This window comes from Antechinus flavipes, chromosome 1, assembly GCF_016432865.1.
Source record: "Antechinus flavipes isolate AdamAnt ecotype Samford, QLD, Australia chromosome 1, AdamAnt_v2, whole genome shotgun sequence".
NCBI classification, from domain to species: domain Eukaryota; kingdom Metazoa; phylum Chordata; class Mammalia; order Dasyuromorphia; family Dasyuridae; genus Antechinus; species Antechinus flavipes.
In genome coordinates, this window is record NC_067398.1 from 538,475,938 (window position 1) to 538,501,802 (window position 25,865).

General features: G+C 35.1%; 1 protein-coding gene across 2 annotated transcripts; it reads right to left on the bottom strand.

Annotated features, from left to right (window-relative positions):
• Nucleotides 1–470: 470 nt before the first annotated feature.
• NRSN1 (neurensin 1) lies at nucleotides 471–17,935 on the bottom strand. Of its 2 annotated transcripts, XM_051970615.1 has the most exons (4): nucleotides 17,807–17,935; nucleotides 15,915–15,987; nucleotides 7,111–7,308; nucleotides 471–2,235 (listed from the first exon to the last, which is right to left on the bottom strand). In XM_051970615.1, exons 3-4 carry the CDS (start codon nucleotides 7,297–7,299, stop codon nucleotides 1,837–1,839), a joined length of 588 nt encoding a protein of 195 aa, XP_051826575.1. In that variant the 5' UTR covers nucleotides 7,300–7,308; nucleotides 15,915–15,987; nucleotides 17,807–17,935; the 3' UTR covers nucleotides 471–1,836. The 2 variants fall into 2 exon arrangements, with proteins under 2 accessions (XP_051826575.1, XP_051826576.1); XM_051970616.1 differs by lacking the exon at nucleotides 15,915–15,987.
• Nucleotides 17,936–25,865: the final 7,930 nt, after the last annotated feature.

Below are 25,865 nucleotides of genomic sequence, written 5' to 3' on the forward strand. Positions count from 1 at the left end.
AAGTTCTTTTGGTATCAAGTTAAAGTCAAGTATTGGGATACTTTAATAGAACAGCTGCTTTGCTGTGACCTCCTAATAACCACAGGATCATTTATGCAGTTTAAACTTTCTATATGTGTTGTTCCTTCCTTTTTTCCACTTTCTTTCCATCCTTCTGCTTTCTTTCTTTTCCTCCCTCCATTCCTTCCTTCCTCCTCCTTATTAAAATGCCAACTTTTTGAAAGTAGGCACTGCTTTACTCTTAATTTTCATATCCTTTGTATTTAGTACACCACTGGGCACAATGTTGAAAATTAATAAATATTGACTGTTTTTTTCCCTATAATTTATGTTAAATTGTAAAGCAGATAGAAACACTTATTGGACTTTTCTTTTTTCACTTAGCCATGGCATCATCCATTGCTTGTTCATTCTCATAATAGAAAACAGGCAGAGAAAACAAACCAGATGCTGAAAGAATGACAGTGCAATTTATGTTCGGCTCATTCATATATTTTATTTATCCATTCAAAAATAGCAATATAAGTTGGCAGGGATTTTTGAGAGGATACCATGGTTATATCTCCATTTCACAGCCTAATTTAAATCCACAGATTAAATTAAAGTGTAAAGGGAGGAGATGACTTCCTTGCAAGGAAAAATAAAATTTGTTGTTTGTGAAGGAAAATCTTTGTCAGGTTAGTATCTTCACAGAGATTTCTTTTTTGAGGATGGCTTTCTTTAGTCTTTATAAAAATATGACAGCATTATATAAACTTCTTTCAGTATCAAGTTAAAGTCAAGTATTGGGATACCTTGTCAATCGAACATAACAGGATACAGAGTATAAGTGAATCTCAAATCTGTGGCTTTCAATGAGTTCAAGGTGTGAAAATATGACATTGGTTTGTGGAACAAACATATTGAAACAAACCCCAGAGGAGGAGAATAAAATCACAGATGGTGTACAGTAATCAAAGAATTTAAAGCTGGAAAGGGCCTTAAGATTATCTAGTTCAACTCCCCTCATTTTTAAAGATAATTTGTAGTGAGGCCTAGAGAGGTCCCCATAGTCATTCAACTAAATTAGTGGTGGAGTAGGAAATAGAATTCCAGCTTCCTGCCTTCAAGTAATGCTTTGTTTTGTTATTAGTTTATTTTTCATTTCAATTGTGCTCTCTCCCCATACAATGAATTCTTAAATTTTTGATCATATTTTTGAATCATCTTCAACTAGATTATTATTATTATTATTTTTTAGCATTTTTGCACAAAAAAACCCCATGGGCACATAGGATCCATAAGGAAGGATGATAAATTTGAATCTAATATGAGGAGCCTCATGTTAAGTAATACAGTTAAAAGGTAAAGCTGTAGGTCAGAATAAGGAAAACCACTTTTTTCCATGAATATACTTGACACACTATCTTATACTACTCAGTAGGGATGGAACCGAAAACAGTACTAAGCAGAAAAGTATTAGAAAAAAATTTAAAAATGAATCCAGACCACATTATGTTTAGAAGGGTAGATGTTGAACCACTAGTAAGGCTGGTCTAACATTAGATAGCACTTTTAAAGAACACAAAAATGACAATGAAGTCACAGGATGTCAACAAGTATTTCTGTGGGGTCTCCTGGTTTAGTAAAGGGAAATACACATCATAAAGAGTGGGATGTATTCGCTGTCTGAAGCCTTAAACAAGTGGCTCTGAGTTCTGTTCAGCTTTTTTTTAGAGCTGGCGGCGGCAGCTGCTGCCCAGTGGTGTGTGACACGCCATATTCTTGCCATTACCAAAGGTGATGTTCTCCCATTTAACTGATGTCTAAATTACAGAAGGGAGGCAGAACAATGCTTCAGGTTTCTGATAAAGGCTGGATATTATGAATTCTGGACAAAGTGACTGGTATCTTGGTTTCCCCTGGGGCTGGAGCTTTTGTGATGGGCTGGGCATGGGCTTTGATGTCTGCTATTCTCTCTTTGAACTTCTGCTGAAGGTATTTTTCTTCTTTGGAATAGCTTTTTGCAAAAGCAGACATCAATAGACATGCAGCCATGGTCATTCCTCCAATGCAAAATAAGACAGCTCCTGACAGCTTACAGATGTCTAATGCTCCATTAAACTGAATGGCCTGGGAATCCACCATTACAAAATCTCCTTCTCCAAAGGCTTCGATTTTGGGGGGTATCAGAAAGCCCACTGCCAGAACGGTCAATCCTAAAATCAGGAAGACTGTGCCAGAAATGAGTCCAACCTGAAAAATGCAATCAGGAAAAACAAACAAGAAGAGGAGAGAACAAAAAGTTCAGAAGGAGACACACACACACACACACACACACAAAAACACATGCAGAAACCCTCCCAACTCACATCAATTTTGTTATGATTGTGTTAAAATGTTAATTTTACATTAAAATTATTAAAAAATAAAGTTAAAGATAAAAAATAGAATCTAACAAGTTAATGATCTGATACATATAATCAAAATCATCTTTTTTGTTCTTTATATATAAAAGTACTCATGCTTATTATTTTTAAATTCATAATAAAAATTTTAAAAAGTAATACTTCACAAAAGGCCCAGATATAGTCACTATTTATCATCTTCCTTAAATAATCATGGTTTGGAAGCTTCCCCATAGATACCAATTTATTTTTTGATTAATAAGGGAAAAAGGGACTTATTTGCAAGCTTCTCTTCTCAAATTCAGCAAGGATATTATCTATAGACTGTAAGTAAGTTCACCTTTTTTGTTTTGTTTTAAGTTTACTATAATTCCCCAATCATATACACTGTTGGGGTCAGAAAGGGATTTTTGAGATGATTTAGTTCATCTTCCATTATTTATTTAAAATTAAATTTCATTTTCAGTTTTGAATTTCTCCCCTTCCTCTCCTATGCCTCCTTCCATTGAGAAAGAAAGATAAAACAAATCCATTACAAATATAAAGTCATGCAAAAACATTTTCCATAGTAGCAGATTTCCCCCTCCTTCACAAAAAAAATAGAGAGGATATGCTTCCATCTGCAATCTGAATCTATCAGCTTTTTTATGTTATGTTATATATTATTTGAGGCTCCTGAGAGCAATTGACTTGCCTGAAGTTTTATTTGGTTGCTTAGTAATAGAAGTAGTTATAGTACGCTACCTAATCTCCAGAATACTAGACCAATCTGGTTTCTACAAACACTGGTGGGGAGAAGGTAATTTTGCATTTTCCATACAGGGTTCAGGTTAAAAAAGGGGAAGTAAGACTAAATTTCAGGGGAGCTTCAAATTAATAAGCACAATCTATAGAAGACATTTCAGCAAATGGACCTCTTTGCATACTATTGCATTACTAACAGAACTGCAACTTTATGTTTAGGACCTAAAAAGAACACCGATGAATGGAGTTAGATATTCGCCTTTTGGATATGTCTACCTTTGCTATTATACAAATTTACATACATTTGAAAAAAATAGAAAATCTTTTCACCTCAAAAAGTCCCTCTAATCCTGAATAAGAAAAAAAATGAGTTAAATTCATTCTTTTAAAATAGAAGATTGTGTGTGTGTGTGTGTGTGTGTGTGTTGGGGGGAGTATCTGGACCTGTTGCTTCATTGGTATGAGATAATCTCAATGTGGAAACTCCCTTCACTAAAGAAGTTCTATAATTTATAGTCTTAAAAAGTTGCATGGAGCACTGAGAGGTTAAATAATTTACCCATAGTCTTATAGCTAATATGAGTCAGAATTAGGATTTGAACTGAAGTATTCCTAGATTTCAAACTAACTACTATACTGTGCTGCTTCTCATTTTGCTTTTTAGGCAAAACATGTAGATTCTAATATGAGGGTGATATATTATCATATATATGCATATATATATAAAAAACAAATATATATGTATTTGTTGAATTAAAGAGAATTTTCTCTTTGCTTTAAAAAGTGACAATTATACTTTGTAAGACTAGTTCCTGATTATAATTTAAAATAAAATTGGATGGCTTTTCTAAAGGAAAACTAGAGATTTATATCAAATGAAACCAGAGTTAATCATGTCTCTGATGTCATATTTCCTGGAAAACCTTTATAACAGTTTCCATGTCTCAATAATCTGGGCCTTTGTTGACCATTGTGGGTTCCTCTGTTTTCATCTAATGTCAGAATCTTAAAAACATAGGTAACAGGTGACCTATTAAATTACAAGACTCTTAAGAATGTAGACCATGTCTTAATTGTTCTTTTGTACCCACCTTCTACACACCTACCAAGCACAGGGCTATGCATACAGTAGTGTGAGTAGAGTGAGCAGTAGTGCTCAACAAATAGTGGTTGACTAATCTAATTTGCAAGGCAACTAGGTGGTACAGTGGATAGAGTGCTGGACAAGGAGTCAAGAAAACTCATCTTCCTGAGTTCAAATGTGTCCTCAGACACTGAGTACCTGTGTGATTCTGTACAAGTCTCTTCAACCTGTTTACCTCTGTTTCCTCATCTGTGAAATGAGCTGGAGAAAGAAATGGCAAGCCATTCTAGTATCTTTGCCAAGAGAATCCCAAAGGAGGTCACAAAAAGTAAGATACAATTGAAAATGTCTAATATCAATAAAATGCTAATTACTGAGAACATGTAATGAAGAGTAGAAGATTTTTTTTCCCCTGAGTAACTCATTGCTCAATTGAATAGGACTTCATCAATAAAAAATCCACTTTGGGAACTTCTCTCAGAAGTTAAAAGGCAAATAAAAAGATGGCATCATTACTGCTTATTAAAAAAAGGAAAATATATAATAACATTGATAGCCATATGTGGTTTTGTATTTACAGGAAACATCCATGATAAAGTTATTACTTAGAAATAGTCCCTGGCATTCATAAATTTTAGTTAGTCTAGAAGGAGAAAGGATGGCAGGGGAAAGCCAGCTGCTTTGGTAGAGAAGAGACAAGGGAGAATGGGAAGATGTGAGAACCATTGTAGAAGGGATAAGAACATCAGTGAGAAATAAAAAACAAGAATGGTGCTAGAAATAAAAGAGAAGGTCACTCAGATAAGAATGACCTTTGGGCAGTTCATGGTAATCTCACTGGGTTGTTTTCACGTATACTAGTCATTGCTTCTAATCTATTATCAGTAGAGCAGAGGAGATGCTTTGAGTTTTAATTCTGGAGGTGATTGTAGATTTGAGCCAATCCATTCACATAGTCTTGTTAAGGACCCCTCAAAACTAGTAGTGACAACTGGTGTGTGTTAAAGGTGGGGTGTGTGGCCACAGAACCAAGATGTGTTGAGCTTACTTGTGGATAAGAATTTGTGACCCTGGCCTGACCACAGTGAGGGTGGAGAAAGAAATATTAATTGCTCCAGTAATACACAAGTATTCATGGGTAAAAAAAGGAATAATAATTCAAAAAGCCATATAATGTGCTTTTGGGAAGTTGTTCAAAGCATCTTACAAATGCTTTAATATCCTTTCTCAATTCTTCTCTAGGAGGTAATCAGAGGGTAATTATTTTATTTCCACTGTAGAAATGCAGACCTTGAATTACAGAATCCTTAAGTAACTCAGGCACTAGAGTTTCCTAATTCCCAGTCTATAGTTCTAGCTATTTCATTATCAAAAAGGAAGAAAAAAAACTTTACTGGAATATGAACTCAAGACTTGAACATAAACATATTTCCACTAAGAGGCAGGGCATGTTAAATAATAGATTATTTAATTATTAAATTTGTGTAGAGAAGTCTTTCTATCACTAGAAACAAAATAAGCTTATGATAAGCTTATGGCCATATAATTCACCATTATATTACCAATTCCTAATATGCTTTAGATGCTTGTAACATTTCACTTGCGTGCTAAAAGTTTTTCCAGGAAAATATTTAATATTTTTCCAGTAGAAAATATAGAAGCTTATCATAGTATTTTAAAATATTTCATCTAGAAAAGACATCAGAGGTCATCTAGTCTAATCTCCTGATTTTCTAAATGATACTCAGGGAGATTAAGTGTTTGTCCATGGTGACAAAAATAGTAAGCATCTGAAGCAGGATTTGAACATTAAGTTCTCTGATTCCAGAGATGGAACTCTTTCCCACTATATGGTCATATTGTAGGTGACAGACAGAGCTAATATCAGAATCTGGGCACCAGCCTAGCACTCTGTCTTATGTCATTCAGATCAGTGAGGGTAGAAAAGATGGAGCCTGGTTCCAGCCAGGTAGAGAAGGTGAGTTTTTTGTATAACTTTGGATTTTGGCACTTACTAACTATTGCTATCTTATACAACTGTAGTATAACTTATTATTTGTTAATTAACTTAATCTTTTCCTAGTTCATTAGAAACATTAGTTAACTGTTTTCTACTATTTCTAATACTCTTTACAAACCAGTAAAATATTACATAATCCATTAGAGCCCCTCATTGTCTAAAAGCTTAGCAATACCGAGTTGCAAGGCAATTTTAGAAACTGGAAGATATTAGTGAAGGAAGAAGTCTTAGAACTCATCTAATATAAGGTCTGTGGAGAAGGGACTTATCCTATATCAGACTATTAGCTAGTAGCAGATTTAGGAGGAAAGTCACATTTGCTGACTTTCAGTCAGTGTTCTTTCTATTGCATCCTTCTCCTTATGCATTGGTTCCTTTAATTTTTCCAGTTATTACTTTAAAAATCACGTCTGCAATTGATACCTGAAAATGTTTTATTGGCTTACTTAGGAATTCACCTATGCATTAAGAGAATCTTGCAGACTACTGTGTTAATAATTATAACTAATATTGGTAATAATGCCAGTGTACATTAAACAATGTCAAAGACCTAGTTCACAGGATAGAGAAACCTATTTTGATTGAGACCTTTGTGTTTGGAGGGCATATCTACATAGATGAGATCACTGATATATTAGAGATATTGAAGTATTATTTATCTAGTCATATTCCTTAGAGCTGAGGTTTATAGCCATATTTTCTAAAAGAAGAGCACATTTAATATCGGTGGAAACTATGCATTTAGTCAGAGAAAGACTAAAGACTTGGGCTTTTTTATAGGTGGATTAAATATTTTCCCTCCTAATTTTCTCTTTATTAGCTAATCTAATTGTGTGCATATATCCATACTTCAGTACAGTCCTTTTCCCCCTTACCTTCCAGAGAACAGTACTCCACTTATTAGGTGATCTCTGGATCTGAAAATCATCCTCATACTCCCAAATAGAAGCCGTACAGTCCTCATAAAACTGATGCAAATAGGATCGGACTCCATAGCGTTGATATCCACCCTCAGGTGTATTCTGTGCTTGTTTGGCCCCACAAATGTTGGCACAAGAACTCATTCTTCTTAGCTGAAAGATAGTGACCAAACAGGTAGATCTTGAGTATTTTGTCCTCTAGATCACAGTAGATATCAAAGAACTCAGACATCTGGTGTTTTTCTTATTCCATCAACTGATGAGGTAACCTATCTGAACAAAGTCTTTTACCTTTAAAATATGTTAAAATATCTCTTTCTCTATAGGCTGCTATTTCCTTTCATCTTTAAATTACAGCAGGTACTGAGTGGCCATAACATATAAGATTTATGTAAACAAATTTAAGTTACATTGTTCTTCACATTATACAATAAAAAGGAAACAAAACATCCACTGGCAATAGAAGCAAAAAGTTTTTGATAGGGACCTAGATTACCACTGCCTGAGGTATAAACCTTTTATTTTCTTGGACATCAGTATTCTTTATTTCCAAGATCAAGAATGTTAGATCATGGACTGAGTTTTCTTGGGATTATGTTCAAGTGAAAGCTGAATCATGTTTTCAATCAGTAAATCAAAAAGCATTTATTAGGTAGCAATTGTGCGATAGGTACTGTGCTAGGGGGTTGGGATATGAAGATATAAACAAGAGTTTCATATTTCTTTATTGTTGAGAGATATTGTGGAGAGCTCTAAAGATCAGGCAGAGAGTTGGACCAAATTGACTTTCAGTGATTCTCTGATCGATTTAGGATCTTGTGTTTTCCCTCACAGAACCTTCATCATTGTGCCGATCTCAGTAGCTTGAAAGTACTCAGTCCTTATCTTCTAAGATTTTAATTAATTGTTAAGTTGCAAAGAATCTTTATTGAAAAAGCTATTGGGGGAACTTAAAGCTCAAGCTTTATTAAACTGCAAGTTGCTTACTCAATAATTAACATGTCATTAACCTTGTACTCTAATCTTTATTTGCTAGCATTCTTATGCATGTGGGCTGTAAGATTACAATGTTCAAGGGAGATGTAGTTTTCTGTTATTTTCCCAAGAAGGAATATAATATAGCTATGAATTCAGAGCTAACTAAATGAAACCAGGGCCTCATGAACTGGTCTGCTTCAATGAAAGATTTTGTCTCAACTTATTAAAAAAAGATGTTCTTATTGAGGAAGTAATTCTTTTGTTTTGCCTATGAAATCCCACTTTGTGATTCACCTTCTGTTCTCAATAGATGATGTCTCACATTTATAGAGTGGCTCAATGTTGAAAAAAATACTTCAGCATACATTCTCTAATTTGATTCTCACTACAATTGTCTGGTAGGTGTTGCTATTATCCCTATTTTATAGATGAGAAGATTGAGGTTTTGTGTGGTTAAGGAGCAGACTCATACATGTGTTAAGTAAGAGAAGTAGGATTCTGACTTGAGTCAGAGTTCCATTGTGCTATGCTGTCTTGATATAGTAGTGGTTAAGACAGTGATGGCATGAGAAGGACAAATAATTGGAAGAGACAGATGTTTCCTGCTTTTCCATGCCATTATATTGCCTGATCATTAGTCTGAGGACCCAATGCCCACTTAACCTTAGCTATACTATAACAGTGCCAGATAATTGGTGCTGGAAACATTTAGATGCCTGGCTTTTTTTCTTCAGTTTTCATCCACATTTGGAATTATGTAGAATTAATTCCAATGTGACCAAATGAACACAATTTGAAATATCCTTTTCTTCACTGATTCTTCTCTCTGAGTCAATGATAACCTCTGTATGTAAATTAGTCACCTTTCAAAGTTTCCTTACCATCCCTTGGCATTTAGTGGATTATTGTCTTGAAGAAAATAGAATGACACCAATTATATTAAGTACCTATGAGTGGTCAGTTACAACAAGCTGTCCAGTTGACTAAAATATGATCCAAATGAGACAAAGGTCCTCAAGGACATGTACATATTTTCTGGAAAACAGATGTACTAATAAAATATTGATGGCACTGTGAATCGACCCAGCAATTCTGAGAAAAAAATTAAACTATGACCAAAAATTGCTACATTTGTACTCTATCCATATATCAAGAAACAGGATAAGAACCTCATGTACAAAAATATGTATAACAGTTCTTTCCATAATAGCAAAAATCTGTAAATAAAGTGAGTGCTTAACTACTGGGGAATGGCTAAATAAATAATGATATAGACATGTAATGAGATACAAGTGCCACAAGAAATGATGAAATGGACAATGTTAGAGAAAAAAGGAAAGGCCTCTAAAATTATGCAAAGTGCAGGGGGAAGTGCAGAGTAGAACTAGGAGAACAAGTTATAAGACAATAGCATAAAGAAAAAACAACTTTGACAGGCTTTAGAATGCAGAGCAATGCAATAACAAATCACAATTCTAGAAGACCAAATATGAAGTATGCTACTCACCTCCCACCAGAGAGGTAATGTATTAAAATACAAAATGTAGCATATACACTTTTGAACATGGCAAACAATATGAGGATTTGCTTTGGTTGGCCACAATATATGTTATGAGGATTTAATTAATTTATTTTTATTGTTTAATGGGAGTGAATTGAGTAGAGGAGAGAATGAATGCTTTTTTAATTGGAAAAGAATTAAATTAAGTTTTAAAAGAAAAAAATACAGAATATATATGAGAAAGATTCAAGATTGTTTTGGGAAGGACACCAATAGCTGAATGATCAGGAAATACCTTCTGTACAAAGTAGTACTCAAACTGAGTTTGAAGGAAGCAAGGACAAGAAGGAGAATAAATTTATTCTGGATTAAAGACAATGAATGCAAAGGCATATAGGAGAAGGGAAGGTTACATTTGAGGAAAAGCATATTAGACAGTATGGTTGTGCTGTAAAATTCATGAAGGGTAGATGGATATATGTAAGAAGATTGTGAAAGGTAAGAAAGGGCAAAGCTGTGAGAAGCTTCAAATGCCAAACCAAGTAGTTTACCTTTGCTTCTAGAAGTAATAGAGAGTGGTTAGAATTTACCAAGGAGAAGAAACTGGGAAAGAGTCCTAACTTTATCCTATGGCTACTGATTATACTCATAATTTTGGCCAGTCACTTGGTAAATGTGTTCTGTTGATTGATTATCAGGGCAACTGGAAGGATAATGTTAGTAATAAATATATAGGCCAATCACTTACTAGGCCAATCGAATCAAAGCAGATGAATCCTGCCAAAGGTTGGCTAGCAGCAGGATTTCTATGAATAAAAGACTCACATATTTATACTTTCTGTCTACCCAGAATAGTTCTAAAGGCAAGGAAAGTAGGTAGCTGCTGAGGGCAAAATGTGTGTTTCTCTCTCTCTCTCTTTCTTCTCTCTCTCTCTCTCTCTCTCTCTCTCTGTGTGTGTGTTTTGCAATGAAAGACACTTTAAAATTTGACCTTTTCTAAATGCACACATTTTTAATTCCAAATAATGGAACTGTCCTTGACATATAGGCCTTTATTTTGTGGCAAAATATTGTATAGAACATAGCAAGGGTTTCTTGGTGCACAGTAGCTATCTACTTTTTAGAGGTATGACTGTACCATCTTTTCAACTGGGAGACAGGAACTTAATTTTTATGTTTTATTTAAAGACAACTCACCTTTGTGTTCACCTTCTCTAGGAAGGTCATCATAATTACTTTACTTGAAGACAAGCAAAGAGAAGGATTTAAGAAAGAGAATTTTTAGTTAATGTAGAGGGAAATTGTTTATCAAAATATATAGATGATATAGTCAATATTGGCAAAATCCCACATCATCATCAAAATTGTTAATATAACAATGGTGATGATTTTCTTTGCATATTTTATTCTGATTCTAATGAAATAATGTTAATTAATGTTTGTTACCTATAACATCTTTATAGAGTTACTTTAAAGGCATTTTAAAATTCATTATAGTATTATTCCTGTGTAGAAAAGATGGAAAAGATGTCATTAACCATGTTCTGTTACTGGAGAAATTAAGGCATAGAAAAATGGAATAATCTGTTAAAGGTTGCACCATGAATCAATGACATAACTGAGAGGATTAAAGTTAATGACTTTAATAAGAGCAACTATAGGCTATATAATTTACTTCCACAAGTAAAATTAGCTCATGATGGCATACTTTAGTAAGTGTTTTATGAAGGACTTTAACATGGCATAAAACTGGATAAAACGGAATATGAACAGAATAGGAAAGGAAAAAAAATCAATCCTTGCCAACTGTAAGAGTTATTTCCTTTAGATTCTGAATTTTCTCTTTCCCAGGATTACAACAGCTCTGATATTGAGCAGGACAGAATGACATATTGCAAACATTCACTGTACAGCACAGCTTGTTCCAGGAATTTCAGGTTAAATACCCCTGTTGTTTAAGATGTAAAATCCAGACATAGAAATCTAACTTGATTAAAATATCATGAACGAAATAACAACAAAATATAAAATCTTAAATTTTCAGAGTAAAACTAAGTGATAAAAAGGCAAATAAGTTTACTTTTTTAAATAGTAAAATCCTGAGAGGTTGGATAGATGGCCAACTTTGGAGTTATTTAGATTTCAAAGATTCAAGTTCTTGTTCTGATATATACTTGTTGTATGATCATGGGAAAGCCAGTTGATCTATTTTAGCTTTAGTTATCTTATCTGTAAAAGAGAGGCTAATGATACCTATCTCCCAGAGTTGTTATGAGGATCAAATGAGATAACATATGCACAGCACTTTGTAAACTTTAAAGAACCATATAAATACTATCATCAGCATCAGCAGCATCAGCAGCATCAGCTTATCTTGTAGATAACTCTCTAACCCTTGAAGGTATAGCTGAGATGCTCATGGGCATCACTGGAGGGAATTTTTATAACTAGAATTTTCAATACAGGAAAAAAAATGTTGGTTCAGTTCCCCTCACCCTGTTTCTGCCAAACAATTCTATCTTAAAGATATGCAAACCTGTATTTCCCGTTGGAAAATTCCTTCTGTTTGCATGATATTAATTAAGGCCATAACATGGATTTAATTTACTGGTTAATACATTTTTTTTTAACAATTATACATATGGCCTAGTAGATGGTCTTGCATATAGTAGAAACCCGATAGATATCTTGTGTTTAAATCAATGAATGTCTGATAGACTTGTTGGGTTGTCTTAATATGTTATATAATATCCAGACATAGAAAATTTTTGCCATTCTGGAGATCTTGGAAAAAGTGTCAATTGACCAATTTTTTTCCAACTAGTTATCTTGGCAAAACTTTAAAAAACCTCATTTGGTACATGAAAGATTTAATATGTCTTCCCAAAGGCCTAAAGTATCTCACAAAAATTACCTGCTGAGGAGAGTAATTTCTAGGAAGAATACATATTTGATGGTAATTTGGATTCATATAAGGCCTGAAACATACTATTTAGAGATGAAAGGGGCTTTATAGGTTATTTAATCTAACGCATTCATTTTACAAATGAGGTTATTTAAATCCAGAAAGCTGAAAGAACTTACCAAAAATCACTGAAGTAATGAGCTAGAATTCAAACCTAGGATCATTAGGCAAGAATGGTAAGGAATCTTTCAACTATGTAGGGTTTTGAGTGTCAAACCAAAAAGAAATATTCAGTATATCTACAACTGATCTGAAATTTGCATTGTTAGATAGATCTACTTAATGTTTGTTGGTTTCTTAAAAAAATCATTCGTGGATGTGCATAATGCAATCACAATTCATATTCATAAAACACTTTTAAGTTTCATATTCATATTCAAAAAACTCTAAATGTTCACAATGTTCAGAGCATTGTGCTAGCTGCTGGGGAAAATACAAAGTTTCCCAAAGAAAGGGTCATTGTCCTTAGGGATTTTAAAATCTAATTAATTGATACAAACACAGATAAGTATAATAGAAAATATTATATGACAAGCACATTAGGTAGTTGAGAAGCAAAATATTATGCAAAATGTGAAGGGGAAGATGGATTGCTCATAAAATGAGTTAGGGTGGTTTTCATGGAGGAAGGGACATTTGAAGTGAATTTCAAAGAATGCATAAGGATCCATTAAAGAAAAAAGGTTAGAAAAAACATTTGAACATTTCATGAGCAAAAATAAAGAAGATTAAATGCAGGTTAACATGCTAGGATCTGATAATAATTTAGTTTGATTGGAGCATAGAATATTTGGGGGAGACTATCACAGGATAAATGTGATGCCAGATGAAGGAAAGTCTTGAAGGCCAGGGAAAGGAGTTTAAACAATAGGATATAAAAAATCACTGGAGGTTTTTTCTTTTTAGACTAAACTTATGTGTATGAAAGAGTATTCAGATGCCAAATGAGAAATGAATTGAAGTAAGGAGAAAATGGAGACAAGAATACATGTTGATTGGTAGTCTATTGAAATATTCCTAATGATAGTTAAGACTTGGGTAAATGACAATGGGAATGGCTGGGGGAAGATGTGAAAGATATAGAGGTGTGATCACCAAAATTTAGTGATTGTTTGGATGTCAGAAATGAGAAATGGTGAAAAGACAAATAGATTAATATGATTTAGAATGCAAGAAACTAGGTGAAAGGTGGCTTTACCTACAAAAATAGTAAAATCAGAAAGTGGAATAGAAGGAATGATTAGATTTCAGCATATTGAGTTTAAGTTGTTGGGGAAATGTTCAGGTGGGCAATCCTAGATTGCAAAAGAGATGTTAGGGCTGAACATACTTATTCAGGAGTCTTCATACAGATGATAATTGAGAACTGATAATTGAGGACTAAATGAGAATGACAAAGGAGAAAGTTTAAAGAGGACAGAGAAAAGGTCCTAGAACAGAATCTGGGGAAACATCTATCATCTTAAGAGGTCAGGAACAGTGTGAATAACCAGTGAGGAGGACAGACAATGAGAGTTTGAAGTGGAAATAAATTAAAAAATATATAGTTTCTTTGACACAAGAAGACAGGATAGAGCATCCATTAGAATGGAGGTAATGAACAATGCCAAATAATGCCGAGAGGTCAAGGAAGATGAAGCCTGACAAAAAATCTGTTGGATTTAAAGTACTTTACTCAAAACAATCTTGTAAGGAAGATAATTCAAGTATCATCATTCTTAACAAATGAGAAAACTGAAACTTAGTGAATGATTGTTTTGCTAAAAATTACTTAGGAGGCTTACCTCCTAATAGAGCTAACATTTAAACCCAAATCATGAGCCTTTAAAATTTTTTTTTGTATTTCTTCATATTTGGAAGCCATAATTTTTATGAAGCTCAAAGCATTTTATTGTTCTCATCCTTTTTATTTTCATGATCTCTTTGAGGGAACATAGATACATAGAACTAGAAGTAGAAATAACTTTAGAGATCTCGTAGTCTAATCTCTTCAAGTTATAGAAGAGAAAATGAAGACCTAAAGAGGTTAACTTGACCAAGGTCATAACAGATATTAAGAATTAGAACTGAACTAGAACCAAGCTCTCTGATGTTAAATTTGGTATTCTTCCTATCATACTATAAAGGAAGGAGGTGGAAAATTAAGTCCCCCCCTATTGGTGAGCTTCTTATCCCTTTCCCTAACAGTTATGCTACAGGACAATTTCAAAGACAAAACATACCATGCATTGGTCATTCTTTTGGATACCCAGAATCATTACATTTCCATAAATGTTTTTGGTTTCATAAATCAGATCCAGGCTAATGAAATAAAAGATTTTCCCTTTATAGCTAGTTGTGCAAGAGGTAGTAGGCACATGCAGAAAAATTGGGAAATATGATTGAGATGATCCAACCATCCTCATCAGCTTTGGTATTCTATCTCATGACTACCCTCTGTCTTTCTAATTGGAAGGAGGGTGGGGCATTATCTCCCAACCTATTTTAAGGAGAAACTTCAGCTCAGACCAGTGGAGGAGTGGACAAATGATTTAGGCTTTGAAGGCAAAGACAAATTTTCTTTTGTAAGCTGGAGTTAAGGAGTTAATGCATTACTGGCATGATAGATTGTGCAAATGCACATAGGTAGGAGAGAATAAGTCAAGGTTAAAGAATAGCTATTTTTTCATTTGGCTGGAACTTGGAGACAAAGATAGTGGTATAATATCTTATTGAAAAGGTATATTGGAAGAAGATTGATGAAGGCTTTAAAAACTTGGCTAAGATCTTGCAACTTTAGAATATGCTACTATACATGATACTTGTAGAAATATGTATAGAAGAGTTGTACATGTTTAACATATATTAGATTACTTGCCATCTAGGAGAGGGGTGGGGGGAAGGGAGGGAAAAATCTAGAACACAAGTTTTTGTAAGGGTGAATGTTGAAAATTATCCACATACATATTTTGAAAATAAAAAGCTTTAGTTAAAAAATATGTTACTATAAAGGAACAAACTTAGAAACTTTTGGTTTCCATAGTGAAATGGCAAAGACTACTATTCTGTAGTCTGAGATTCATTATGTTCTACAAAGTCAGTGAAAGTGAGATCAATTTTGTGAATTAAAAAAAGGCAGGGGGAATCCCTGCTGAATGAATTGGCCTCCTCCTCTGGGATAAATCCTTTTAGTGAATTGTTGAAATTTATTCCCAAATTAGGAAGAAGAAGAAAATGGAAAAAGGTCATATTCCATTCTTCTTATTATTTAAATGGAGACCATGTGACATTAAATGAATTTGTAGATATGTGGTAATTATGAAACTGGATTACTACCTTTGATGTCGTCCTCCTCTTCCTGGTGTCTATCCTTGGAAATTTCTCTTTCTAAAAACTCATCTTTCCAAACCTATGAAAAAGAAATCCTTACAGAATTGGATTCATACCAAATATAAATAAAATAAACAAGGTCACACACTTTATATTTTAGTAGTTGAGAAAATATTGAAAAAATATTTCTTGGGGTAGCTAGATGGTGAAGTAGATAGAACACTAGCCTTAAAATCAGGAGGATCTGAGTTCAAATTTGACCTATGACACTGAACAATTCCTAGCTGTGTGACTCTGGGCAAATTACTTAACTTCAACTACCTCACATACACAAAAAGAAAAAAATTATTTCTTGCTCAGGATAAGTCTAAGCTTATTAAATAATTAAAACATTATATTTTAGTTTTCAATTCCATTTTGTTTAATAGTTTTATACATCTCATCTAATAACTCTGACTAGAGTAAGCCTTTTCTCATTTATAATTTTACATATAAAACTATCTTCATGTTGTCCATTTAATCTGCTAAGTGGTTCATTGTAGTATGAGAGGAATTTGCCTAAAAACTGTTGCATGTTCAAATATTCTTTCATATATTCAACTTAAGTCTGCTTGAACAGTTTCTTTAGTAAGAGACCCTAAGTTTAAACCATAGTACTGTTTTAAATCTTTAGAATGAACTTAGATTAACATCTTTCCTTCTTTCTTATTTTTTCCTAATCATATCTATTTTTACTCCCCTTCCTGTTTGAAGCAAGCAGATCCCTATGAAAAATTTAACTTAATAGCCACCCACAGCTGCATACATTATTACTAAAATCATGTAAAACAAAATAACCACAGTTTTCATATTTTCAAGATATTGCTGGGGTTCCTTGCAGATGAACAGATAAGTCGTCCATTTTCTGGCAGGCCTCAAAGATTGCTGATTGGTGAGACTGATTGATAATTGGTCATAGTACTCAAGGGATCATATTACATCCCTCATAGTTATAGCTCCTTCATGGCCTTTTCTCCCAATCCTTTTTGTGGTGAAAGAAGGGAGACTTAAAGAGTGTTGAAGAGAGCAATAAGAGAATCCTGCTTGGGTAATCTGATTAAGGAAAAAGATAAAAGTCAAACACAAGCCATTACATGCCTCTGTCTCTCTTTTCCCCCCTACTCTCCTCTTTTCATTTCTTCTTCTAATTTAAAAAAAAATTCTCATCCTTGCCGATCCTTTCCCCTTTTCTTCGCTACAAAAGAAGTGTCACATGCATCCTTTAGATTCACCAAGTCCTGCTGTTTCAAACCTGGGACTCTGAAAAACACTTCTCACTACTGAACTCAGAACCATTAGAGCAAAACCAGCTGTTAATGCCCCATTGGTGGCCACATCTACCCTGCTTACTTTGTGGTCACGTACTTTTAGTCTCAATCTGAAAAATGCCCCTTAAATAGCTCCTCGAAGATAGGAAATGAGGTACCAGGGATATTTAATTCAGTCTAGAAAATGCATTAAAAAAATCTCTATCAGTTGCATCCGGCGCATTTTGCAAACGCTAATTCACATTTCCTCTCATCCAATATCCAACTTTTTCCTCTCTCAAAAAATGAAGCTAGCAAGTTTTCAGTGGTTCACTCCCACCCCCCACCCCTAAAAAAAATAATTCTTACATAATACAGCTCATCTCCAATCAACCCAATTAGATGAAAACCTAAGGCTGCCTATCTCGAGTTTGTGTGCTTGAAATAGATATTTTTTAATGCGTATATATGTATATGTGATATACTGTGTTTGTGTGTGTATGTGTGTCTGATGGGGGAGGGAAAAGGGAAGTCTAAGAGAGGGAGAATTGGTTAGAAAGAAAAGATAATGGTAATTAAAAGCAGCCGCCTCTGTGTTCGGCTTTCTTTTACCTGTCCCCTCAGATCCCCCCGACCCGCAGAGCAAGTGCAAGCTAGCAAGCTAGCCGCAAATCTCTCGCTGGGGTCCCATCGCCGCTGCCGCCTCTGCCGCCGCCGCTACCGCCGCCGCCGCCGCCGCCGCCGCCGCCGCCGCTCTCGCTCCCGCCTCTCTGAGCCTGTTCAGCCTCAGACAGAGAGTTTGATTGACATCTCGGTGCTAGGCTCGTCTTGTGCTTGCGCACTCCACTGCTGTCGCTGCCGCCAAAACCCCAGAGGATCCGAGCTGGGGCGGAGGAGTCCTGGAGGCCACAGAACATAGTGTAAAAACTACGCTTTCTTTTCACCCCAACATCCTCCGTTCCCGGAGCGAGCTTCTTTATTCACTCCACCTTCCCTGAGGGCGGCCCAGGTGACTCAGGACGCCATTGTCTTTCTTTTTCTACGCTTTTGCCAGAATTAGTGGGGTTTTATTTTAAAGGAAATAGAAATCTGGTCAAAGGGATTTGCAGATGGGAATAGGCCTTCTGTGCAATTTGCCTAAAGCTTCAGCCTGCACTGCAAGTGACAATCTATAAAATTCAAGGCTTTTAAAATATGTATTTTACATGTTTTGGCTTTGCAACGAAGAGCTTCCCGTTAGTCGGGCAAAATAACCCCAACATTTCCAAATCGTTCTTTTTTTCTTACAAAGAAAGTGCCTCCTCTCTTTCTTTGCTTTTCTCCAAATCCAGTTCTTTAAACTCTGAGGCTCTCTCCATGGTGCTGAAGAGAAAAAAAAAATCCCAACAAACCGTTCAAGTTCCCTAACTGAGCAGGGCACCACCCTCCATTGGAGTAAACGCTAGTTGTTAATGCTCCATTGGTGCCCACTTCTGCCCTGCTAATTTGAGGTCACGTACTTTAGTCTCAATCCAAATAATATTTCTCAAATTTCTGCTCGAAATGGGAAAAGATGTGCCAGTCTATTTTGCATATTTCTGTGATTTTAGTTTTATGCTGTCTTCCCGCCCCTCCTCCTTCCCTCCATCCCACCATGAAATCTGAGTGTTCAGGAAAGAAGCAAAGAAGAAAAGTATTAGCTGAAAGTTACTTTGCCTGCGTGTGTGCCTGCGTGTTTGTATACATGTTGCATCTACCCAGCAAAAAGTAAGCTTACTAAACTTTAGGGACTATTCTGTCTAGTTTGGTTCCTTGCACAGAGTATATTTATTGAGTTAAACGGATTTTTAAAGGGGGTGGATCTGAGAGACTAAAAATGAAAAAAAAAGATCAATTTAAGGAAAGCAAGAGTAAACCATACTTTAGTTTTTCAGAGTTCTGATTTCACTGCTGGAGACACACTTTCCACATTGTAGTTTGTAATTCTACATCTTTACTCTTTTTAATGAGATAAGATGATATTAAAAATTATCCTGTGGGTCAACTTCCAGGCATCGAGGTCTAAGAAAAGGTGGTTCTAGAGTCATAGAAGCTGGGTTCAAATATAATAGCTTATATAGCTGGGTTCCTACTTTAGAAGCTTAGTATCTATGTGACCTTTGACAAGGTAGGTACTTAACCTATGTGGGCCTCAGTTTTTACTGTGTAAAATTATGAGGGTTTCAACTGCAAAATTAGGAGTCTTAACTAGATGGCATCAGAAGTTCTTACAAGAGAACTGAGAGAAGATTATGATGATGGATTGAGCTTGTGAAGAAGACAGGTGGAGGCCAGATATGAGCACAGACAGCAGAGGACTGGTGAGAAAGGGAATAGACATATGGTGCCAGAGCTCCATTGGGATACATTGAGGCCAAATGCAGATGGGTGGAGCAGAACAAAGGTCTTCTCTCTCAAGCAGTAATGGTTGATCCTTTTTTTTTTCTGCTTTTACTAGGAAGGTTTTTTATGGAGGGAGGAAGGTAAGCCAAGAATTGAGAGGAGAGACAGAAAGGGGGATAGGGAGGGAGGGAAGGAAGGAGGAAGGAAGAGAGAGAGGGAGAGAGAGAAGAGAGGAGAGAGAAAGTACTTTAGGGTAACAGGAGTAGTTTGTTTTGTTTTGATTTTTTTTGGAGTACATGATTTCTTAAGTTGATTTACAAAATGAAACTTTACATAAAACAATAACTGTTTATATTTCCCAGTTCCATAAGGCACACCAGAGTTTTGTGCTTTAGTGTCAAAACTTTGGAAATGGAGTCAGACACTGAAGACCTATTAGTTTGGAAAAACTGTTTAGAAGTTTGGCCTTCAGAGTTTTAAATTGTGAATGTGACTTCAGTGGACACTGGCAAACATTAAACATTAAAATAGTAGTTGGAAAACAGCCAGTAAATAAAGTTCACTCCTATGTATTGGAGTATTTAAGTTAAATTGTAAATACAATGGCACCGGATCAATTGGCCTTTTATGAATCTCTTGAATAGTGTAAGCTTATGTATTATTTATTTATGAATGACTGCAAATTTCTACTCCAGTACTTCACAGGGATATCAGAGGAACCCTGGGTTTTCTTAAAAGCTATGCAATTGAATGAAAGGTCTAGTAGGTATGATCAAACTTGAGAGGGTTGGAGTTGTATTGTGTCTTTTGTCATAGTACCAGTTTAGCTAAGTTAAAGAAAGGTTTATCATTAGACTGTATTCCTGAATGAAATTCTTAAGACCATTTATGTTAGTGATCTGTCAGTAGAGTATCTGTATCAGTAAAAGAACAGATCCTTAAAATACTGAAGAAGACCTCAGAGTGAGGTTTGGCTATATTTTGAAGTACACTTTGAACTATGAACTATGTTCTGGGAAATGGGCCTCAATAATAATCCACTTGAGATGGACAAATTTGAGAGGCCACAAAGAAGTATAGTGGAAAGAATGCTGGAATTTCAAGTAGATAGCCTGGGCTGAATCTTCGCTTTACCTCTTATTTGCTGTTTAAATTGGAAAATTCATTTACCCTTATACATAAGGTTTCTCCTTTAAAAATGGGAATAGGATCACTTAAATCATTTGCTTCAAAGTGTTTCTGTAAAATAACACTTTGAATATAGAAAAAGTTCTATATTCTATATAATTGTGAGCTATGACTATTATAGTTATAATAGTTATAATAGTGAGTGGTTGAAAGAAAAACATTCATTAAACACTTAACCTTTTCAGCACATTGTACTAAGTACTAGGGATTCACACACTAATAGGGAGACAACATATGTAGAGATTTAACTCACAAGTCTGATGAAATGTCCTATAGTCCTTAGGGAGCAATGGCAAAGAAGAAAAATAATTGTATTTGTTGTCATTTATACTAACCTTTGGTTTTTTAAGAGCAAAAGATTTTTATTTGTATCAAACAGTTTAGTTTTCTGGATATTCAGTATTTGTGGTTGTTGAGGAAGTTGTAGGTTCAGATTCTGTAGAAACATTTGCAAAGTTTTATCTTCACAGGGGCTGGTTCATAGGATGATACTTTAAATATGATAGTGTCCTATAGATAAAGAATAAAGGTAGGAAGTGAGGTGGAATTTTGGAGAAAGTTTCACTTTGGAATTGTTGAGTTGAATGCAGCTCAGTAGCTTTCTGAAATATTTTGTAGGATTATATTCTTTAGTTCATCATATCTGAAATTCTTTATAAGCACCTTTTAATGTTTGTAATACTTAGTCTCCATGGACATTTGACCAGTTGCAGAATTGATACTTGGTCCCATATTGCAGATTGTAATTAGCAGTTACCCTCTTCTCTCTGAAAGTCAAATTTATATGATATTTTAATATTTACAGTGCTTCCCCCAACAATTTTGAGTGTTAGATGGGTACAAATATTATTTTCTTTCCTAGATGACTAAACTGAATTTCAGAATGTTTAAGACTCATTGATATTTAGACATCTCATAAGTGTCAGAGCTGGTACTTGAACTTGGATCTTATGACTTCAAGACTAGAACATAATTTGCTTCATGACATTGCCTTGACTTATGTAGTTACTTGCTCTTGCCTTTTCCACTTAGAGGAAAGAGTTATGAAGAATTTATGAAGTCATCAATGTTTTCCTTATCTATATAAAAGATTCTGATTGTAAGACCTCTGATCAGCTAGAGGGACCATTTCCTTTCTAAACAGAGCATGACTTATATTACCTGAATGTTTATTCTCTCATTTTTCCTAGCTCTGCTTGGTTTTTTTTTTTCAGATTTGTGATTTAATTGATATGGACAAGTCCTGATGTGAAAACTTACTCTACCAGAGCAAATCTGAAACTTGTTTCTAAGGTCTTAGAGAACTGTTTGGGCTATTGAGAGGTTTGGGTCTTTCTTTTAGTCTTTTACCTAGTATATATGAGAGGCATAACTCACTGACTTTAAAGATGATTTCCTGCATCACTGCAACATCTTGTCTCCCAGAATATACTATTATAATAACATAGATTGCCTAATTAGTAGTATTAGTTTGCCTATCTCATTGTGCCTTGCTTATTGTTGGAACTCAATAAATGATTTCTGTTTTCTAATAAGGCACAGATTTTTACCACCAATGAGCTTGAAATTTAATTGGAAGGAGAAGTATTTTCACTCATAAAAATAAATAAAGAACAATCTCTAAATAAATGGTCCAGAGGATAGTTGTTATGAGAACTCAGAAAGGAGAGAGATTGGTTTGCTCTTGAATTATCAAGGAAGGCTTCTAAAGGAGGTAGGACTTGGAGTGGGCTTGAGAGAAGGATATAATGTGAATAAATGTAGAAAGGGAGGCATTGTGACTGGTATAAATAATAAGAAATCACAAGAACTGATTTTAGTGGCAAGATGTGCCACAGCTTTACTCTTCAGTTTCCCTACTTAAAAGACAATAAAATCTTACATCTATAATAATAAACCAGTTTTACATTGTTTTTTTTCAATTATATTATTTCATTCTATTGACTCACAAAATTTAGAACAGGAGGAGTCTTTAGACATCATGTAGTTCAATATTTTCATTTTTCTTATGAAGCAAATGAGGTCTAATGAAATGCAATGGCTTTCCAAGGTTACCTAGGTGTTAAATAGAAAAGCTAGATCCAAAGCCAAAACTCTTTCCAGTGTCTTATATTTGAACATGATGGTAACACTGGGAATTAAAGTAGGGCAGACATTATTGTTTCCATTTTACAGCTTTGGAGACTGAGGCCCAGAGAGATTAAGTCAGTTGTTCCCAAGTCACATAGTAAGTGGCAGATTCAGAATTGTAACCCAAGCCTTGAATTTCCTCACTTTATAATGTTATCTTCAGGTGAAGAATAGAGTAGAACACTGTAATGGGGAGACTTTTGAAATAGGTGAGCAGGGGATTTGGACATTCTAGTGTCTTTGGGTTGATGATTTGTTCTTTCTGCAAATTCAGGAATCCTGGCTAACATCTACAAATCTTTATGAGTAATCTCCTAGAATGCATGCTTATGATGTTCACCTCCTGAGTAGTAGTCCTTGATAAGGATGCCCTTGGTGTTCTCTGCCAGTGCAGATATCTATTTTTGTTTCTTTGCTTAATGGCTATGTCAGACAGCCTCTCTGTGCCCAGGATACTATATCACATTTGCCAAAATCAAGTGGTGAGAGAATTCTAATGGACCAAACAGATTTACTTTTGAGATCAGCAAGAGTATGAAGATATGTTTGCCTTAATCAAATGTACATTCAATGAGATTAGGGACTGTTTGATTTTGCTTTTGTTGTCCATAATCTAACCCAGTTCCTGGCATAAACTAGGCATTTCATAAATGTCTGCTTGCTTGATTGGAGAAGTCAGAGTTTATAGTCAAGTGTAACATGATCTGAGGGACACCAGAAAAGCGCCCTGTTTATATTCATACTCTTTCCTTTAGGCCTGTTGCTGAGGCCTGAAATGTCATTCTTTGGAAATTATTCCTTTGAGTTAAATGTTATCTCTTTTAAAAATGCAAATGCCTCTGGTAGCAACTAATTAAGCTATTATCAGTTATTTATACCTTTATGTGAATTAGTTTATCAGATATTTTCCTGTAACATGCCAAAGGAGGGAAAGTGCTGATTGGAAAGGATAGAAAAGTGAGTTCTGAGGATGAGATTTTGCCACAAAAAGGCAGTCTCAGGTAGGAGTTTGTCTTTTCACCAGTGTATTTGTGATGAAATTCTTAATAGAACGAATGATTTTTTTTTCTTGAAAATATTATTGGATTTTTTTTTTTTTACCACTTTCACAATATATCTTTTCCACCTATTCGGACAGCCATCTCTTATTACCAAGAATAAAAAAAAGTTAAGCAAAACTAATTAGCACATCAACTGCATATTAGAATATAAACATTGTTCTACATCTATAGTCTCTCATTTTTGCAAAAATTGGAAGTAGGTGCATTTTCTCTCTTTTTCTTCATGAAAAACTTGAGCATTATGATTATACAATGTTCATTTCCATTTTTTCATTTTCCCATTCTCATTGTGGTAATCATTGTGCATATTGTTTTCTTAAACCTGTTTCTTCCAGTTTGCATAAGTTCTTGTTATATTCTTTTTGCTCCAAGCTTTGTTGTATTCTTCATAGAATGGTTGACATTGAAAGAAAAGATGAGAGAATAGGTTTATCTATTTTATAGTGTGATGTGTATGTAGATGAAGGAACCTGTCCGTAGCAGAGTAAGGTGAAACAATTAGTTATCCCTCTCTCCACTGTTTTATTGCTAGAGGCTGCTAAGTGATTTTAATTCAACAGACATTTAATAAGCACCTATTATGTTTCAGTCTGTTTCAGTTTCCTGTTTCTTTTTTCAATACTCTTTCAACAAACTCTTTACTTGCTTCAAGACAGTATACTCCTCATCTCCTCATAATCACTCTGAATGCAAGGAATGCTTTGGGTCTTATATATTTGTTCATTTTGTTTACCTTGGAAATTATTGCCCCTAATCTAGCCCAGGATACACTTCTTGTCAGTAATCATCAATCTTACACTACTTTAGTAGTGTCTCTTCCTCCTTCAGACCCCTGCAGGTCTTCTTATCTCCACCCTTCACTTAGCACTTTGCTAGACTTATGTTATGTAGTTGCCATTTTAATGTTGTCTTAACTGGGCCCAGTTAACTGGGCTCCACTTGAAAACAAAGACTATATCATATATTTTTGCACCCTGAATGGATCAAATGATCCATTATTCTTATTATTTACCTAGCCCATTGCTTTTGGCATAGCAGGTGATCAAAAAAGTTTGATGATGATTGTATTTAGTTGAATCATAATGCAGAACAAAATGGGATCCAGAGCCATTTTGTACTAAAATATGGTTGAAGTTTAAGGAGACTGATACTTCAAATGGGTCCTCTGTAATTCAAATGGGAGAAATCACAATCTAGCCCAAGACCTAACTTCTTCTAGCACTCATTCTGCCCCTTTTCCAAACTCCTGCTACACTTCTTTTCTATACATAGCTCTTGGGTTTGTTTGTCTAAGAATGGAAAAAAAAAGGGGATTCTGCCACAGGCTCAGAAATTCCTTGGGCTAAAAAATCTGGATTAAGGCAGATTTCTTTCTTCTTTCCTTCCTCCATTTATCCTTCCCTCCTTTCTTCCTTCTCTCTCTTCCTGTCTCCCTCTCTTCCTGCCTCCCTTTCTTCCTCACTTTCTCCCTTTCTTTCTCCTTTCCTTCTCTTTTCCTCTCTTCCTTCCTTCCTTCCCCCCTCTCTCTGTCTCTCTTTTTTTCTTTTTCTCTTTCTGTCTCAGTCTTTCTCTGTCTCTTTCTTCTTCCTTCTTTCCTTCCTTCCTTCCTTTCTCCCTCCCTTTCTCCCTTTCTCTCTCTCTCCCTTTCTCTCTCTCTCCCTTTCTCTCTCTCTTTCTTTCTTTTCTTCCTTTCTTCCTTCTTTCCTTCTCTCCTTCCTTCCTCCCTTCATTCCTCCCTTCCTTTCTCCCTCCCTTCCTTTCCCCCTTCCTCCCTTCCTTTCTCCTTTTCTCTCTCTCTCCCTTTCTCTCTCTCTTTCTTCTTCTTTCCTTTCTTCCTTCTTTCCTTCCTTCCTTCCTTCCTTCCTTCCTTCCTTCCTTCCTTCCTTCCTTCCTTCCTTCCTTCCTTCCTTCCCTTTCTTCCTTTCTTTCTT